Source organism: Phaenicophaeus curvirostris, chromosome 18 (assembly GCF_032191515.1).
Source record: "Phaenicophaeus curvirostris isolate KB17595 chromosome 18, BPBGC_Pcur_1.0, whole genome shotgun sequence".
Lineage (NCBI taxonomy): Eukaryota > Metazoa > Chordata > Aves > Cuculiformes > Cuculidae > Phaenicophaeus > Phaenicophaeus curvirostris.
In genome coordinates this window covers 10,660,248-10,679,017 of record NC_091409.1, presented here as the reverse complement: position 1 = coordinate 10,679,017, position 18,770 = coordinate 10,660,248, and the positions used below count along the sequence as shown (strand labels likewise).

The 18,770-nt window shown below is 53.9% G+C and overlaps 1 protein-coding gene across 4 annotated transcripts in view; it reads left to right on the top strand.

Annotated features, from left to right (window-relative positions):
• Positions 1-3,288: 3,288 nt before the first annotated feature.
• PLCG1 (phospholipase C gamma 1) overlaps positions 3,289-18,770 on the top strand; it is a 45,770-nt gene continuing 30,288 nt past the window's right edge. For all 4 annotated transcript variants that reach the window (XM_069871938.1, XM_069871936.1, XM_069871937.1 and 1 more), the window contains exon 1: positions 3,289-3,521. In XM_069871938.1, the coding sequence (XP_069728039.1) occupies positions 3,320-3,521 (202 nt within the window). In that variant the 5' untranslated portion in view covers positions 3,289-3,319. The remainder of the gene's footprint in view (positions 3,522-18,770) is intronic.

Here is an 18,770-nt window from a genome sequence, read left to right as displayed (position 1 = left end):
GATTTTGCTCCCCACCCCTTGAGCAAAGCCAGGGGCTGTCCTAAGCTAGAGGTCACCTGGCTGTTTACCTGCTGCCTATTCCTGCCCTCCTGGGCAGAGGATGCAGCTGTTTCATGAATCCAGCATCGTGGACACAGAGAGTTAATGCGAGGCTAAAAAGTGATTAGTCAAACACCAAGGAAAAATATCCATCCCAAGCACCTCATCACAAACCATCACTACCGTGTGCCAGCCAGCCAGGACTCAGGGGCTGGGGACACGCCGTGCCGGGTGCTCTCCATCAGCGCAAACCCACAGTGTCTGGGAGTGAGGGAGTAACCTTTTCTGCTTCTTTGATGGCCATGCTCCCTTCTCAGGTTCTTGCCCTCAAAAACAAGGGTGTGCCCATAATGCTCAGCTATTTTAAGACCACTGGGAGCTGGCTGTTTCCTGCCAGTCCCAAGCAATGCTGTTACACAAGCAAGGAGCGCCCTTCCCGGCGGGATCGGCAGCGGAGCACCCCGGGGAGAGTGGGGCAGAGGGTCCTGCACCCACGCCTGCAGACTGACCTGGCCACCTTGTCCTCTCCCATGGCACTGCCATACGATGGTCATTGCATAAGGGTTCATTTTGATTAGGTTCCTATCCCAGTGCGTTTGTCCTTTCCTGCCTTTTCAATGCCCAGATGTTGGGTAGGACCCTGAACAACCACGACCCTTGTAAGGCTGCTTGTGTGTGCGCACACGCACATGGGAGGGCTTGTGGAGAGCTCATGTGAGAGCTTATGGAGTTGTTGGAGCAAGACAGAGGGAGCTGCTCACATCTGGGGTGCACGCCGTGATGGGTGCCTCACTTAGCGAATATTTCTTCTTCCAGACCCACCCTTGAGCTGGAGGGTGAGATAAGGGCTGCTTGGACATCGGCTCCCTTGCTGTGAGTCTGCAAATACAGGTGCATACATGTGTGCGTGTCTGTGTGGGTTTATATTGCATCCATAGACATATATCTATACATTTATATATAGGGGTACATCCCGTCCAGCCTCTCCCTGTGGGAAATCCCTGCCCTCCTGCAGCCAGGCTGTGCTCACCCTCGGGCAGGCGGGCTCCGGGGTGGGCGATGCACCCACCACCACATCTTGGTGTTTGCATCAGAGCCAGGACCTGGTCCCCAGCCCAGGGCAGTCCCAGTGAGCACACAGCCTGCCCTGGGGTGCCCTGATGGGGAGGAGGGAGCGGGGTGGTGGGGAGGAAGGCCAGCAGCTCAGGAAGGGAAATTGCAGGCTTTAACCACATGAATGGAGCAAACCACCCTGAAACACTTCCCAATGCAACCACTGATCCCCTCGCTAACCCCGCTTTTGTGTGGCCTCTCACAAGCCCGGAGTGGAGCTGGATCGCCCGCTGTGACCCCCCAGCTCCCTGTGCATCCCCAGGGACGGGATGCTGCTGGGCATCCTGCAAACCCCATCCCGCTTTCCCTGCTGGAAAGGGTCTGGCTGCGATTTATGGGGAGGAATCTGGCCTGGCTCTAGGAAGGAGTCACGCCATGGTGCCAACAGCAGGCAGACTGAGGGGACTGTCCCCAGGAAAAGCCACCTTGTGCGGCCCATCCCATGCAGTGGAGGTGTCCCCGGGAGGGCAAGGAGAGGAGAGTGGCTCTGGGGCAGCTGCTGGCCTGGCCAGTGTCCCTGTCTGTGCTTGCTTGCCCCACACAGCCCCCACGGGGGGTGGGAGGCTTAGGGGGGATGAGCCCCTCAGCCTTATGGCTGTGCACTGGGGGGATGGCCCATGGGGTGCAGCACTGGGGGATGTGGCACCCCGGGACCCCACCTGCACCATGCTGTGGGGTGTGCTGCACACCCAGGACCCCACGCAAACTGTGCTGTGGGGTGCCTGGGCCCCATTGTATCCTGTGCTGTGTGGTGCATGGGGGGTCCAGGGTGCCACCGGGGTCCCAGGAGTGCCATAGGGTGAAGGATGTTGTGGGGTGCAGGATACCCCAGGAGTACTGTGGGATACAGGATGACCCAGGAGTGCTGTGGGGTGCAAGGAGCCCCAGGAGTGCTGTAGGGTGCAGTGTGCTCCAGCTCCCCAGGAGTGTTGTGGGGTGCAGAGTACCCCAGGAACACCATGGGGCACAGGATGCCCAGTTCCCCCTCAGAGCCCTGGGGCACAGGATATCCCAGTTCCCCCTCAGAGCCGTGGGGTGCAGAATGCCCCAGGAACACTGTGGGGTGCAGGGTGCCATGGGGCACAGGATCCCCCCATTCCCCCTGAGAGCTGCGGGGCACAGGGAGCCCTAGGAACACTTTGGGGCAGAGGGTGCTGATGGAGCACGCGTTGCCCCATTTCCCCCTCAGAGCCATGGGGCCCAGCGTCCTCACGTTCCCCCTCAGAGCCATGGGGTGCAGGGTACCCTGTTCCCCCTCAGAGCCGTGGGATGTAGGACATCCTATTTCTCCCTCAGAGCCATGGGGCACAGGATCCCCCCACTCCCCCTCAGAGCCGTGAGGCACAGGATCCCCCCATTCCCCCTCAGAGCCGTGGGGCACAGGATCCCCCCATTCCCCCTCAGAGCCGTGAGGCACAGGATGCCCCCATTCCCCCTCAGAGCCGTGGGGCACAGGATCCCCCCATTCCCCCTCAGAGTCGTGAGGCGCAGGATCCCCTCATTCCCCCTCAGAGCCGTGGGGCATAGGATTCCCTCGTCTCCCTCAGAGCCGCGGGGCGCAGGGTACCCCAGGAACACCATGGGGCACAGGGTGCCCTGTTCCCCCTCAGAGCCGTGGGGCGCAGGGAGCCCCAGGAACACCGTGGGGCGCAGGGTGCCGTGGGGCACAGGCTCCCCCCATTCCTCCTCAGAGTCGCGGGGTGCAGGATCCCCCCATTCCCCCTCAGAGCCGTGGGGCACAGGCTCCCCCAATTCGCCCTCAGAGCCGTGGGGCACAGGATCCCCCGGTTCCCCCTCAGAGTCGTGAGGCACAGGATCCCCCCGTTCCCCCTCAGAGCCGCGGGGCGCAGGATCCCCCCGTTCCCCCTCAGAGCCGCGGGGTGCAGGATCCCCCCGTTCCCCCTCAGAGTCATGAGGCACAGGATCCCCCCATTCCCCCTCAGAGTCGTGAGGCACAGGATCCCCCTATTCCCCCTCAGAGCCGCGGGACGCAGGATCCCCCCGCTCCCCCTCAGAGCCGCGGGGCACAGGGAGCCCCAGCAACACCACGGGGCACAGAATCCCTCCTCTCCCCCCCGGCCCCGCTCCGCCCGGCGGCTCCCGCTCCGCAGGCCCCGCCCCGGCCGGCGCGGGCGGGCGCTGCCGCTCCCCTTTGTTCCCCGCGCTGATGGCGGCGGCGCCGGGCGGCGGCCCCGGGGCGCCCAGCGAGGCGGAGGCGGCGCAGCTCTGCCGCAGCCTGGAGGTGGGCACCGTCATGACCCTCTTTTACTCCAAAAAGTCCCAGCGACCCGAACGGAAAACTTTCCAGGTGAAGCTGGAAACGCGGCAGCTCACCTGGAGCCGCGGCTCCGAGAAGATCGAGGGAGCGGGTGAGTGTTGGGGATGGGGGGGAAGCCGAGAGGGGATGGGGGAAAGGGGCTTCGGGGTCCCTGGGGGTGGTGGGTGTAGGGGAGAAGGGCTGTGAAGGGATGGAACGGCCGGGAAAGCCGGGAAGGGATGGGGGAAAGGGGTTTTAAGGTCCCTTGGGGTGATGGGTGCAGGGGAGAAGGGATGGGATGGCTGGGAAAGCCGGGAAGGGATGGGGGAAAGGGGTTTTACGGTCCCTGCGGGGGAAAGGTGCCGGGGAGAAGGGATAGAAAGGGATAGAACGGCCCGGAAAGCCGGGAAGGGAGGGGGGAAAGGGATTTTAGGGTCCCTTGAGGTGGTGGGTGCAAGGGGGGACGGCTGGGAAAGCCGGGGAGGGATGGGGGAAAAGGAGAGCGAGTGCCTCGGGGCGATGGGTGCAAGTGAGAAACGGCTGGGAAAGCCGGGAAGGGATGGAACAGCCGGGAAAACCGGGAGAGAATGGGGGAAAAGGGGCTCCGGGTCCCTGCGGGAGAAAGGTGCGGGGGAGAAAGGATGAAAAGGGATAGAACGGCCCGGAAAGCCGGGAAGGGATGGGGGAAAAGAGCTGCAGGTCCCTTGGGGTGATGGGTGCAGGGATGGGACGACCGGGAGGACTGGAGAGGGATTGGGAGGAAGGGGCTGCGAGTCCCTCTGAGCGATGAGTGTGCATGGGGAACGGCTGGGAAAGCCGGGGAGGGATGGAGGAAAGGGGCAGTGGGTTCCTTGGGGTGGTGGGTGCAGGTGGGGAACGCCTGGGAAAGCTGGGAAGGGATGGGGAAAGGGGCTGTGGGTCACTTGGGGTAATGGGTGCAGGTGGGAAAGCATATCTTGGTGGGGAAAAGGAAGGGGAATTCAAAATAACCTCTGGCTGGCTGTTCCCAGCGTCTCCCAGTGGAGAAGAGGTGCGTGTGTCCCTGGCTGGGGTGCTCTGGCCCTGGGGGATGCGCCAGGCGGGTACCACCACAGCTGCCTTCCAACTCCCTGCATCCCTCTGCGGCATCAAACTTCCCTGGGATCAAGTAGGTGCTGCTTCCTGGGTCCTAGTAGGGCCTAAAAGCCATAAGGACCCTCAAAAAGGAGACAGGATTAGTTTAAGCCCTTTAAGGGTTGCATCTAGGAGCAACAGATGGAACGGAAAAGGGCAAAGAGCAGAAAAAAACACCCCAAAATATTGTATTGTTCCCTCCTGTTCCCTTCTCCCCGTTGCACATCTGCCCACGGATGAAGACACGGGGTCAGGTGGAGCACGGTCAGCGTTGGGCCAGGTCCTGCCAACCCTTTTTACAGCAGTGGGAGCAGTTAGGGGCAGAGCTTTGGTTTCCCGTGCGTGATGTGTACCTCTAGCATGAGGAAGGCAGGGGAAAAGATGTGTAAGAAATGTGAGTAAAACCACAAAGATGGGTGGGAAGCGGGGGAGAATCAGGAGGCCCCGCACTAGGAAACTTCTAACCTCGGCATTGGTTTCCTAGGTTACTGCTGTTTCTCTTAAATTACCTTTCTCGTCCCCACGCATACCAGTGCGTGGACAGTGTCTCTGTTCCATGCTGGAGGCGAGGAAGAGGGGACGTGCACGAAGGTGATGTGACATAAGTCCTGGTGCTGGGCATGGTGTGGCAGTGCATTAGCCGTGTCCTTCCCAGTGTTGAGGGATGCGACTGGGGTGCGATGAGGCTGTGGAGGAGTTGTCATCTCTCCTGACCGGTGCTGCTGGCCCAGGGTGGAAAGGTTGGATGCTGTTGGTGCTGTCAAAGGGCTCAGGTGAGGAAAGACGATGGAGATGATGGTCACGTCTCTGTGACAAGACCACAAAATGATAGTGCTTCCAGTTTGGGGCTTCGGTTTGCCTTAAGACACATGGAGTCCTCTAGCTTCTGCCCAGTGGCATCTCCAGGCAGATCTGGAAGGAGCCTGGGGGTCTATTAGCATCACTGGGAGGTGATGCTCCCTCATACCTTTCCTAGAAAGATCACTGGGAGCTTTGAGGCAGTAGGAGAGGGAGGAGGATATATTGCTCTGTTGGCCCTGGCATTAAGTTGCTCTTAAACTGAGGCAAAGAACTCCTTTGTTCTGCTGGCAGAGCTCTTGTTTCTGGCAGTGCTTACAAACCACTTGGGCCCATGGCCCATGGTGGGGTGGAGGTCTCCACCGGGGTCTGCTCAGGAGATTGTTCCTGTGGGCAGCCCTAAGCATGTGCTGCAGTCCCTGTACAGCTGGGACCTTGACTTCAGGGAAATTTAGCGAACTTTAACGTCTGTACCAAAACTTTGGTGTTAACAACGATGATAATGTTGTGGCTGCAAGGACTTCTTCTGCTGTGCAGACAGCCAAGAGCAGACCAGTAAAAGCAGAGAGCATATCCCAGGGACTGAGGCAATCAAATTAAACAAATAATACAACCCACAGGTTTCTAGTGACAGAAAAACAAGAGCCGGGGAACACAGGACAGTCAGTTCCCTCATATTCCTTCAAATATGGCAGTGGAAAATTACTAGGGGCTCCTCTGCTGCGCTGCAGGTGAGTTGGTTGGCTGGTGGCCGTGGGCTTTTGTGTTCCCTGGCACGTTCCTCCCAACACGTGTGATGTTCCTGCAGTGCATGCAACCCTCCCAAGAAGCAAGATGGGCCATGCTGGAGAGAGAGGACATTAGCCTGAAGAGCTGCCATATTTTCAGCCCCATCTCTCTGCACCAAAGCGTCTCACCCTGTCCTCAGTCCCCTCCTCTGACGTCACGTAGCACCCATCCTCTTGCGTCTCTTCCTCTGCAGGGCTGAGAAGAGCAGCTTTGCTTTAACACTTCCTGGACAGCAGTGTTGGAGCTCCAGGTGGAAATATCAGCTTGTGTACACAAATAGTGACTGTGTATCTAGGCAGGCGAGGCAAAGCCACGCGATCAATGGGCAGCCATACCACCTTGTTGGCCAACTTCCCTGCTTTTATCTGGATGCATTTTCAGGGCAGGAGGATGCCTGGGGAAAAGCCAGATGTGTGACAGCTCTACTTCATGTGGCAATTAACACTGGTGTATTCCCCTCCGGGCTCACCCTTCTGCCCTTTACTGGCACAGCATTCATGTGGCTGTGGTGGGCACCAGAGGGGAAAGTGATCTGGAGTCAAGCTGATGTGCAGGGTGGTTTTAACTGTGAAGAGTGCCTGACCTGGTCCTCCCCATGAAGACAAGTCGTGTTGGTGTGGGGGGTAGGAGATTGGGGTTTGCTTTTTGTAGTGGTGCTGGTTTGGCCTTGTCTTGCAATATGAATGAGGTTATGAGCAGAGGAGAGCAGCCAGCGGTCAGGAGGTGAGCTGTTCCTTCACGTGGAACAGCATCTCCACTGGACAATGTCTGGGGTTCTGCAGGCCAAAGACTACTGTATTCATGGGTCGGTAATGAATGTTCTTGTGTTTCTTGAGTTATGGAGACCAGCGGGGACCTTCAGAACCCCCTGGACACAAGTTGTCTAAGTAGGAATAATTCTGGGGTTTTATCCATTTCAGAACAGGTGAGTACCCACAATATAACACATACAGAAGTCTCAAACTCAGGGCATGCCTGTCTGGATGGCCGTGACTGTGAACATCCCAGCATGAAGGATCTATACTTCTTTCTCTGCAAGTGGCAGATTTTGTAGAAATGAGATGTGTATTTGTCCCAAGGAGGGGTACGCAGTGCTGGAGGAACCTGGCTCCATTATTGACCCTCTTGGGAAGAGCACAGCCCCTTTGACTGTAGCTTGGGAAGCCTTCTGCTGTATGGTAGGCAGTGGACAAAGGGACAGAGGGTCAGTTGACTCGTCTCCAGGTGGCCTCAGGCATGTGCATGTGAGCTAAAGCCAGGAGGAGAGGGCTTCTGGGCACAGGCACAGTCATAGTTCCTTGGTGTGGTGCTGCTCGTTTCAGAGCTTTGACATCACTGCGAGCAGCGTCGTGGAGCTGCTGCCTCCCCGAGATCCCTGGGTGCTTGCCTGTTAGTAGTTCTGATATCTTCTGAACTCCAGATGGTTGCGGTATTCAATGGCTTGTTTGCCTTCACCTTTGTGAGAAGCTGTTTTGGTGGTGCTTGGCTTTCTAGTGTGTGCTGGTTGGGTTTGGTTGGGGTGGGTGGCATCACCACATGTCTTAGGGATGTCTACAGGCATCCAGCCAGTCCTGTTGGCCACCATCAAACCTCAGCCTTGCCTTCCTCCTGCTGGCAGGCTGGGAGGTGTTGGGGTCGTGATATGTTGGTGTTGAGAAGAGAGGGGAGCCCTTGCTGGTGTGACAGTCCTTCACTCCCTTGCTCTGTCACCCTTGTGTAGCGCTTTGTGAGTGTTGCATAAAGAGTGACCTTGTGTGTTACTTGTCAGCGTGCGTGTCCCACTCGCCTCCCCTCTGTGAGCAGCTCTGACTCAGCAGCAGGCAGTGCAGGGGCTCCAGCCAGCTGGGCTCCCAGCTCAAGAACCTCTTCTGTTGGAAAGGACCCATCTCCTGCTCTTCATTAAGCTCTTCGGCTCACTCCAGAGCCCTGTGGCTCTCAATGAGCGGAATCAGCTGAGGAACGGGGAGGAGGGGGCAAACTTGCCTGTGTGGGAAGCCTTTAGCTTTGAAAAGGGGCACCTCCTTCTCCTGTACTTTTTTGAAACTGAAACAGAGCAAAATGCAATCCTGGTTTGTGCAAAAAAAAGGTCATTTTTTCAATTACTATTTGTTTTTATCCCAAAAGGTTCCAGCCAGCTCCAATTCCCGATGCATTGCTTTCCTGCTAATCAGCACTGCAGAGGGCCTGGCTGTTATGATGGGAAAAGCTCTAATAATTTTCTATTCTTTTTGTTAATCACCCAAAGCAGAGGAGAGCGGATCCCTCAAGTCAGTTGTCTTTTATGCTTTTTTTTTTTTTTTAACTTCATGTGTTACATAATTCTGTGATTCTTTTTCAATATAAAAGGGTCTTGAATTCATAACTTCACGTTCTGGGGGGTTATAGGCCAGCTTCTAATTGATCTGTTTGCCTTGAAACACGTCAGAAAATTCAGAGAGCTTGCTTGGAGAGCGAGCTGAAAATTTGGAGCAGATGTCTGTTTTATAGGAGAAAGAGAAAGAGGGGCGCGGCGGAAACCCACCTCTGAAAAGCCCTGGTTGCATTCGTGCTTTCAGTGAAATGAGCTCAGTCCCGTGGAGGTGCAGAAAAGCTGTTGCCTGTGTTAAAGAAAAGGCAGGAACTGTAAAACAGAGTGACTGAAGGGTAGCTTGTACTTACCTCGCCCTTTCCACCTGTGTCCCTTTTGCGAGTCCACCGAGGTACTGCTTTTTTGGTTTTAACTTTATGTTTTTGAGGCCATCTGAATAAGCTGAGGGGCTTGGAACTCTTGAGAAGCGAGCCAGAAATAGCTTTTAAGGATAAACAAACTTCACAGTCGACTCTTCTTGGGGTGCAGGGCAGATCTCCTGCTCCACCACCCCCTGCCCGCAGGATGCAGCTTGCTCCAAGGTGCCTCCTGAGGAGCACAAATTGCAGAAATTGCTGGTGTGTGAAGGTGGGAGTGTAGCTTGTGATCATTGCAACGGTTAAACCTTCCCCTGCTGAAGCTCTGCCGTGGGAGTTTCTTGAGTGAAAGGTTTTTTTGTGTCATTACCAGTCCCCTTCCTGCTTACTAGGGTATTTGTGTTAAACTGGGGAAGGCAAATGAGCTCTACTCTGCCTTGAGCACCAAACTGAAACAGCCTCTTTCTCTCACTTTACATCCCTTTGTCATCTCCTTCCTCTTCTTGGCAGCATCTTCCAGGAGGAACAAGCTAGCAGACCCCTACTTGTACGGTAGTAAGACACGTCACAAATTATTTCCTCTCTTGGCACCTCAAATCTCGTGTGCAGCACAGAGAGCAGCTAGAGGTAGCCAACCAGGAGACCTGTGCTCTGCTGTGGTTCCTGCACCCATGTCCATCCATCTGGTTCCTTCATTTGCCAGTCAGCCACGTGGAAACTATCAGCTTAGGGGTTTTAAGCCCACTAATTAAAACGTGCTGGAGAGGTTTTGTGTAGTGTCAGACTGATTACTTCTCTCTTATGCCAAAGGCCAAAGCACTTCGGGTTTTTCAGGGCAGAAGTGATGCGGTTTGGCTTTCTCCCTGCCTGCAGGGTGCTGAACACCATGTGTAGTGAGAGGAGCATCCGAGTAAGCTGGATCTGAACATCTGCCCTTGCAGAGGAGCACCTTGTGGGCTCAGTGCCGTCACCTCCCATCTCTGGGGACAGTTTTGTCTTGGGATTTCATACAGGACTTGCAGTGTGCCCCAACGCCAAGCTGAGACAGCAGTTGCCCAACCTGTGATCTTTTTACTGCTCTTTGTTTTAGCTCCTTTGCCTGCGTAGTGGGTGTAGTCGTTCTTATCAGCGAAGCGTTTGCTCAGCTCCGTTATCTAATCACAGTGGTGTGCACTGCGAACCCCCAAAGGCGCGCTGCGCTGGCTGTTAGCGATGCCCCTCGCCTGTCCCTGTGTGAGCAGGCATGTGACCTTCTGCACATCTTGCAGATTGTGGATGGAGGAGAAAAGGCTTGCCTGCAGTCTCAGCAGGAGTCTGGAGGGGGATCAATGCCAAAGTCCCCATCCTAAGCAGTGCCAAGGTCCCCATCCCCAAGCACTGTGTGTGGTAGAGCAGGCTTGACCACTGAGTTGCCCCAGTGGTGCAGCCTTGATTTAATTTTTGTGATGCTGGGAGCTCAGGCACTGCATTTTGGCTGGGACCTTCCCCTCCATGGAGCACTGGGACTGTTGTGTCCATTGGGAAGTGACCCAAGTGACACCACAGCACCCTGATGCGCAGTCTGGCCGGGATGTGAAACTTGCCAACGCTTAGGATGGAGTAGGAGCTCTGTGAGTACAGCGCTCAGTTGAGAATGCCTTACACTTTTGGGTACATCACGCAAGCTTCTCTGCTCTGTATGGAGAAAATGATTTGGTCTCTGACAGCCAGGGATGCTCACAGAAACCTGCGACTGTCCCACCGAACACCTACCTGTGAGGCTTGTCAGCTCACTGGGTCACAGAGTTTGCTACTGCTGGCTCTTTCCTGCCAGTATCGCTTATGAGATCAGTTTAATATCTCGCACATCCTCTGCACAGTGACTGTATCCTGCCGTGCTGGGGGGTGGGTGATCTCATGGTGTTTCCTCCACTCCGACGTCCCTGCTCATCTGTTCCACTGAGCATGGTTTCTCTGCCAGAGGTGTTACATCAGGCAGTGGCAGAAGGGTATCTCCCGGGCTGGGGAGAGCCCCTAGGAGGGGGACACGGTGACAGTGGCCATTCCTGAAGGGACTCTGCAGTGCTGGAGAAAGCTTTCATTTGAAATGGTTTTAATCTTTAAGTTTTTAGGATTTTTGTGTTGTATAAAGAGCTGTTTTACCTGGAAAATGCTTTTTGGCATTGATTCAAATGAGAAACTTCCTTATTTCTGAGAATTTTCTGCCTTTCTTAAGATTCCCCAGCACCTGGAGCTGCAGGCGGGGCTGTCTGCTCCTGCCCAGTGGCTATGCTGGGCTCATCCCTCCTGTCCCAGCTCTCCTTAACTCTGGGCATGTAGCTGCCTCTTGATATGTCCTTGTCACATATCAAACATCTTGATATATCAAATGGTGGGAGGAGATGCGATCATGGAGCACCCTGAGCACCCAAAAGGCCAAGGACTGGCATCTCTAGCAGAAGCTAGCAACTCTAAATCTGCAGGAGTCAGCAGAGCTTTACAATGCTGACAGCCCATGCTCTCAAAGTCTCTGTGATTTTCAGCTTGCTTTCCAGCTCCATCTGTGCTGCTTGTGTGGTCTAATGGCTCTTCAGCTCCATTTCAAGCTGGGGTTCCTGAATTGGGCTGGCTGGTGAGCCATGGAAAGCCTTCCTGAGTCTGGAACAGACCTTGCTTTCCTCTGCAGCTCCTAGCTTCTGTTTGCAAACACTTGTGGTTCTGAGGTTTTGGTCAATTGTGTCTTCTTGTGCTATTAATACGGTGCTCCAGTGCAAGCCTGGATGCCCGCAGGCAGGCAAACCCACGTTGTTGTTTTAAAATTGTTCTGGTGAAGGTCGTGGTCCAGCACATGAGCTTCCATGCTTTGCTGAGCTGACTGTCTTCTGGCCTTGAGGGTGAAATGGCTAACAGCCATGGCAGAAGGGTCAGGACCATTCCTTATGAGTTGTTTTTTTTCTCCCCAACCCATTAGAAATGCATTTATCTTCATTTCTTGGAATGTGGCTTTTTTTATTTCTGCCTTGACACACCAAATCGTTATGCCTGGAGCTGTGCTGCCTCATGTTTGCAGCTCAGCCTCTCTGCTTACCCCCAGCCTTTACCTGTACAGCAGTGTGTGCTGAACTGCTTCCCTCCCACAGATGTGGTTGCTGTTCCCTTCTTGCATGTGGACCTTGGGGGAGAAGCCCACAGAGTAAATTGTCCTCAGGGCCTGAGTTTGCCTCAGGTTCTTGTTTCCCTCTAGCTTCAAAACCCATCACACAGGAGCCAGAAGCAGGGTTACCGTGATGTCATCTGTCCCACTGTGCTGCTGGAATCGTGGTGCATGGAGGGCTGAGTGCTGAAGGGCTGCTGTGCTCTGGGCAGCACACAGTGATGCTGTGGCTGCTGTACTGCCTCCTGACACCTCGAGCTGCTCTAACACAGCAGCATCCTACTCTCCATCTTCGCTAGAGCTTGCAGTGTGCCTTGCTCCTCTCCTCCTGGGTTTGTATTGTGCGGGGACCCATCCTGCTCCATCTGAGTATCTATCCATGCTAGGATCGAACTGGCCAGGGTTGGAAGTCATCACCAAGAGAATCATAGAATCATAGAATCACCAGGTTGGAAGAGACCCACCGGATCACCGAGTCCAACCATTCTTATCAAACACTAAACCATGCCCCTTAGCACCTCATCCACCTGTCCCTTAAACCCCTCCAGGGAAGGTGACTCAACCCCCTCCCTGGGCAGCCTGTTCCAGTGCCCAATGACCCTTTCTGTGAAAAATTTTTTCCTAATGTCCAGCCTAAACCTCCCCTGGCAGAGCTTGAGGCCATTCCCTCTTGTCCTGTCCCCTGTCACTTGGGAGAAGAGGCCAGCACAAGAGGGTACGTCAAGGAAGGCTGTTGCAGCAGGCTGTGGCCCATGGGGATGCTGGATAGAGCAGCTGCTTGAGAGTCTTTTTCCTGTTTACTTGCTCCCAGAAGTGCTGGGTGATGTGGTGATTAAAGGACATCCCTCCTGCGTGTGCTAGAGCATCCTTCATCCCTCCTCCTCACCCTGGCAGCCTGTAAGACAGGCCAGGTAACATAATGGGGGTGTATGAGGGCAAGTACTCAACCGTGTTTGGAATATGGCATGTTCAAGAGGGCTTTAAGCCCCTTGGCCCCCTGCCCTGTACATCTGTGCCACATAAATCTGATTTCCAGCTGGTGGAGAGGTAGGTTGGGGAATGGCTTGGTTTGTTTGCTGAGCTTTTGGGCACCTCCTGACATGGTCCTTCTCGGCATGAGCAAAAGGCAAGGCTCTCGTGCTTGTGGGCTGCATCAGAGCAGAAGCAGAGAGCCTGCTGTCTCATCTCTCTAAGCGGCCGTACTCAGGTGCCTCTGCTAGTCCCTGTCCTGCATGTATCACTCACCCCCTCTGGTTCCTCTGGCCAGGACCCTGAGGTGCTTTGGCTACCTTTCTCTCCTATGAGCCTGCAGTCCTTGTCCTACTAATCCTTGCCAGCTCACAGCTCTTCTCAACTTCAGAGGACCAAAAAGCTGTCCTGAGGCCCAGAGCAGACCCTGAGTTGTGCTGGGCTCTGCAGGCTTGCTGGGTAGCAGGGAGTTGGCTCTTCTGGGACTCGCCTTCATGTCTCAGCAAAGCAGCAAAAATGTTTGTTGTTTTTTTTGTTGTTTTTTTGGTTTTTTTTTCTTATTTCATCTTCAGTGTCTCGTTTGTCATGTAATGCCTTGTGTCAGTCTGTTCTCAGGGTCTCACTGCTAGCTGGACTATGGTCCCTGTAGTCCCAAGCGACCCAGGGTCGCAGCAGGTTATGAAAAGGCTTAGAGATGAGGATGTGACATTTTTGAGCATTGGCACATCAGGTTTGGTATGAACCATGGAGAAGGTTGGTGTGCAAGCAGATCATCTCCTGTTCTGGGGACCAGATAAATCCTAGGTGAGGTCATTAAGAAAAACCAAACCCAAGTGGTAAAGGAAAGAGTCCCCGCTTCTCCCATGTAAACTGAAGATAGTGTCTCCTGGGGCAGTGTGGGGCTTAGGTAGTATCTGCTTAGCGTCTGGAGATCTTCGGTTGGATGGTGCTGTGAGAAGATGCCAGTGACTGGTTATCAACCATACTCTTGCTAATGGTGATGGAAGGTGAAGCCAGCACTATCAGTGGTCCCACGATGTTATGTGTAGATAGGGCAAAACTAATGAAAAGGGAAGAGAAGATTAATTGTTTCCATATTTCATCACTTTGGGACAGAGCAAGTTCGAGTTCACCAAGCAGCCACTCAGTGTGGTGGGTGGAAAAGACTTATGTGGAGAGTCCAAGGAGGAGGAGGTGACATGAGGAGGTGCCTCAGCTACTCCTTGCATTATTGGTGGAGATGGTGCAGCCCTCTGAGGCCTCTCCTGCAGATAACGACACACAAGGAGGTCTGGGGGAGGGTACACATCTGGAAATCACATCTGTGCTTTGGTGAATGCTCAGTTCTTGCTGTCTCAAAACAGCTTTTGAGTTGAGTGTGGTGGGGGAAGAGGTCAGGCGGTTGTGGTGACCTCAAATGGCTCAGCAGCAGATGGGATCTTTATGCCGTTGTTCTTTTCCCGACTTTACCCTGACACTGAAGAGCTCAAGTCCTGGTAGAGACAGGAACAAGACACTGAATGTCCTGGCCAGCACTCATCTTTGCTGTTAAATCGCTGTCACGGAAACTTGATTGCATTGTTTGGCAGAATGGATGAAAACTCGCCTGATCTAGTGGGATGTCCCTGCTCACTGCAGGGGGGTTGGAACTAGATGATCTTTAAGGTCCCTTCCAACCCAAACTATTTTTATGTATCTATGAAAACTGAGTCATGGCATCTGAACATCACTGGCATTTGCTGGCAGTGTGACAAATCTTTTCTATCCTTTTCACTCCTTGTTTTTGTGCCCTGTCCTGGGGACAGTGTGTGATCACTCTTGTCTCCATTTGCTTTGTGACAGGGCATGACTTTCTGGGCATGAAAAAGCCAAGAAAGCACCTTTGTTGAGTGCAAAAAATCTCAAGAGCTCCAACAGCTTGCTGCTGTTGGACACCCAGGTCCCCAGATCCACCTCTGCCAGGACTTCTTCATTCTCCTTGCCAAGCTGCTGGCTGTCAGGCTGTGAGATGTGCCTTTGGCTGCTTGGTGCACTTGGGAAATGCTGGATTGCCATGGCTGCCCTTCTCTCCTGCTTGTTTTTTGCCAGTCTGCTTGGTGCCATCGCCTTCCTTTCCCAGGTAGTGCTGCAGTGGGTAGGAGTCCTCTAGCTGGTGGTTGTAAGAGAGTCTGGGGACATCAGCAACCGTGTAAGCTCAAGGAGAGGAACGCAGAGAAGATGCACAGAAGTGCTTGCTGTTGGACCCCCTTTTGTGGGGACACCTGCCAAAGAAGCAGCTTCCTTGAGCATCTCACCCCCTTCTGTGCAGAGATGCAGCAACGTATTGGGTTCCTCCATCGATCCTTGCCCTTTGCAGCACCTCTCGGATTTCCTTAGCACTGTGTGTCTGCCTGAGAGGGAGGGAGAGTGGGAGAGGCAGGCTGGAGGAGCCAGTTGCAGATCTTCAGCTTCCCCCATCCTCCCACTGTTTTGTTGTGCTCCTGTAAGGTCATTACATTTTTCACCCAGGCAGGGCTGAGAGGGATGGAGCCCTTGATGCTACGAAGGAAAAAGGTCACCTTGGGAGTGGTTTAAGGAGCCATCCCTAGACAGATCGTCTGTCCAGAGACACCAGTGCTGAGCTTCCCCTTTCCATTTGAGTCAGTGGAAGCTTGTGCTTCTCGGACCAGGCTGATGACTGAAGGGTGTCTTTCCAGCCTGTTGCCAGCCTTATTTTGTCTGGGGAAGGGGCATGGACTTCTTCAGGGCAGTGTCCATGCAAGTGAAAACTGGGCCTTGCCCTACCCAGAGTAGCTCTGCTTTTATTTGGGATGGAAATGTGCTTCCATGTCCTGCATGGTGAAGGTGGAAAAGGTGGTTCCTTGCTTCCTCTCCTCTGACCCACAGAGCAATATAGCTGCTTAGTGTCTCCTAATCTCCCTGCGCATCTCCTCTAGTTTCCTCTGCAGTTGATAAGGATTTGGTGGGCACAGGGGAGGGAGGAACTGGAGCTCAGAAGTCACAGAACATGTGGCTCAGGGGTGCAACGGAGGCAGCGGCAGCTGGAGGTGCAGGCAGGAAACACTGGTGCCCGCAGAGCAAGCCGTGCAGAGCAGCCAGCGCGTCCCTGCGTGCCCTGCGTGGGCTGCACGGTGCATGCTGCTGGTGCCTGGGCAGAGCTGCAGGTTCCCTGGGCAGCATTTAAGCTTCGTGTCAAATCCTTCTGCTCCACACTGACTGACGGAGATCATTTAGAGGTGAGCCAGGATCTGAGTCAGGATCCAGGCTAGTCCCAGTCATCCTGGCTAATGGGAGCTCCCTGTTGTCCCACCTCCAGCCCAGTGAGCTGTTTTTTTTCCCAGTGTCTTCCCTCCCAAGGCACTCTCTTTGTGGATGTTGTTGTTTCTTGGGTAGAGCTTATACAACAGTCACTTCATAGCAAAATGCAGTGGTTTGGAGCAAAAAATGCTGTTTGATGCAGGTAGCAGATGAGCAACCTGAGACACAACTGAGGTGAGTCTGGAGGGGAAAACGTATTTACCTGGATCTTCTCCTGAGGCAGGAGAGGTACCTGCACATTGAAGCATCAGGAGCAGCGGGACCCAGTGGGCCCTGAGCACCATGGTGGCTGCCTCCTTACCTGGGACAGTGCTGGGCATGAAAGGGTTTTTTATAGGGATTTTGGTGCCTCTCTAAAATGGCAGTATGGCCATTTTTAGTTCATAGAGGATGAGGAATTCACTGGGGCACAGGGCGCTGCTGCGTTGGTGTTTATGTTGGCCTCCATGGATGCCTCAGCCATGCCTCCTGCCCTCCAAAATATTAGTAAGGTCAAATTAAAGGCCTCAGCTGGTTTCTTCTTGTCCTGTCTGGATAAGCCATCTGTTAATGGCATGGGATTGTCCTTCAGAAACTTGATAGCTGATGCTCAGCAACGCTGATGGCAGGCACAGCAGCGAGTGTGGCCAGCAGGAGGATGCGGTAACCCCATCGTTGCGTCTCTGCAGAGATGTTTCATTCTCTCTTACTCTCTCTGCCTTAGTCTCATCGATTAAGGGAAGCTTGTAGAGTTGAGAGGTTGAGCTATCATCACTTGAAAATGTATACTAATGAGAGGTGCATGGCTCTTCCCTCTGAAATAGGTTTTTTATGGGTTGGGGTTACCACTTTCCTTCTTATGGATGGGATGTAGAGTGCAGGACCCCCAGTTTTGCATTCCTTAGGGGTGCAATGTGTGTTTTGTAAGAGCTATGTTAATTTTTGCAATCCAGCCAAACACAAGCTCAGTTACTGTCTGCCCTGTTCCTCCGGCAGCCTGGGTGGTCGCGGGGATGGGTCTGTGCAAGGACAAAAGCCAGGCTCACCCAGAGCTTTGCAGGCGGAAAGGGGCTTGATAAACAGTGAAGGGCAGGCGACCGGGCTCCAGACTGCGAGGTGTGCTGAAGGCTCTGGCCCCTGTCCAGCAAAGCACTTAGTGCACGCTCGACTGTTCCCCTGAAATCATGGGGGATTTTTGGTTGGGGATGGGTTTTTTTTCTGTTGCTGAGTGGTATTTGGTTGCAGTCAGCAAATCCAAAGTGTTGAGTAGGTGCGGAGCAGCCCCGGGCTGGGCAGAGTTGCTCGCGAGGTGATAAACCAGCTGGTGAACGCTAGACTTCTGCAACTCTTGATCTCTAGTGCTGGCCTGAATATCCATTTCAGGGGACTTCCACTGAAATATTGAGGGAGGTGGTGCTACTTTATTCTCCGTGCTGTTGCCTAGTAAATGTCTCTTATTTTTACCCACGTGCACTTATGAGCTGTGTCTTTGTTTTCCCTTTCTCCCTCAGCAGCCTTTCCCGGGTCCTGACCACCCAGCACCCCATCCAGTGATGGGAAGTCTAGGGATGATCACAGGGTTGTGTTTAGTGGGATCCATGATGTTAAATAGCAGGAGACCTTTCCTTTTTTGTTAAAAGAAAACCAAACCTCTATTTCTTTGCCAGAGTGAGTAGCCTGGAGGCTTTTCCGCTGCCTGGGTGCAGGATCAGTCCATGTTAGCCAGCTGAGGTCAAGCTGGACTGGGAGTGACGATGTGGCTGTGGGCACTGTTTGTCCCCAGGGAGAGACACTGCATTCACTGCTTGCTGAGGGGGTGGGTGTTTCCTTGGAGATTGTCCCAGATAAATCCATCCTGGAAGGTAAACTGGGCTAAACCCTTTTTTTTTTTTGTTAGCTTTTATTTATTTATTTATTTAATCAGTTTTATGTCTTTCCAAAAATCCTCTGGAGGTGGAGATTTTGCAACCCCCGAGGCCCGTTCCGGGATGCCTTTATCCTCACACGTTACAACACCCTATCCATCAGTGGTTAAATGAGGCTTGGATGAAGTTTCAGTTTTATATAACTTTCAGGGTGGATCTGGTTTTCATGTAACCAGAGGGTAATTTGTTGTGTTGTTGTTTTTTCTCTTGAATGGTGCGGGGGGTGGATCTGGGGTCGGCTTCTTCTTTCTGATGCAGCCCACTCCTGCTGAAGCAAAGGCTTTTTGCCCAGAAATGTGACCGTGTCTTTTGTAAATGGTGGAGGCAAGTGAAGGGCCAGGCCTTTCTGCTGCTTCAAGGCTGGGGGGCATGTTTAGGAGGCTGTGAAGAGCACAACTTGTTTGTGTGGCTGTGACACAGGTCAGCTGTCAACGTGGAACTGTGTGAGGAGCTCGGAGCATCTCTGGGCTGGATGGGCTTTGCTGCCTCCTTCCCAAAGCTTCTCCTGGCTGCTGCCTGCACGCCCTCCTGGGAGGGCTGGAGGGTAGCCAGCATACTCCAAGCCTTCCATCTCATTCACTGCTCACCTGTCCCTGCTTGCTGCTGATCCCAGCTCTGAGACATCTCATCACTGTGGCACCAAGGTCTTTCTCCTCTTGCCACTGACACGATG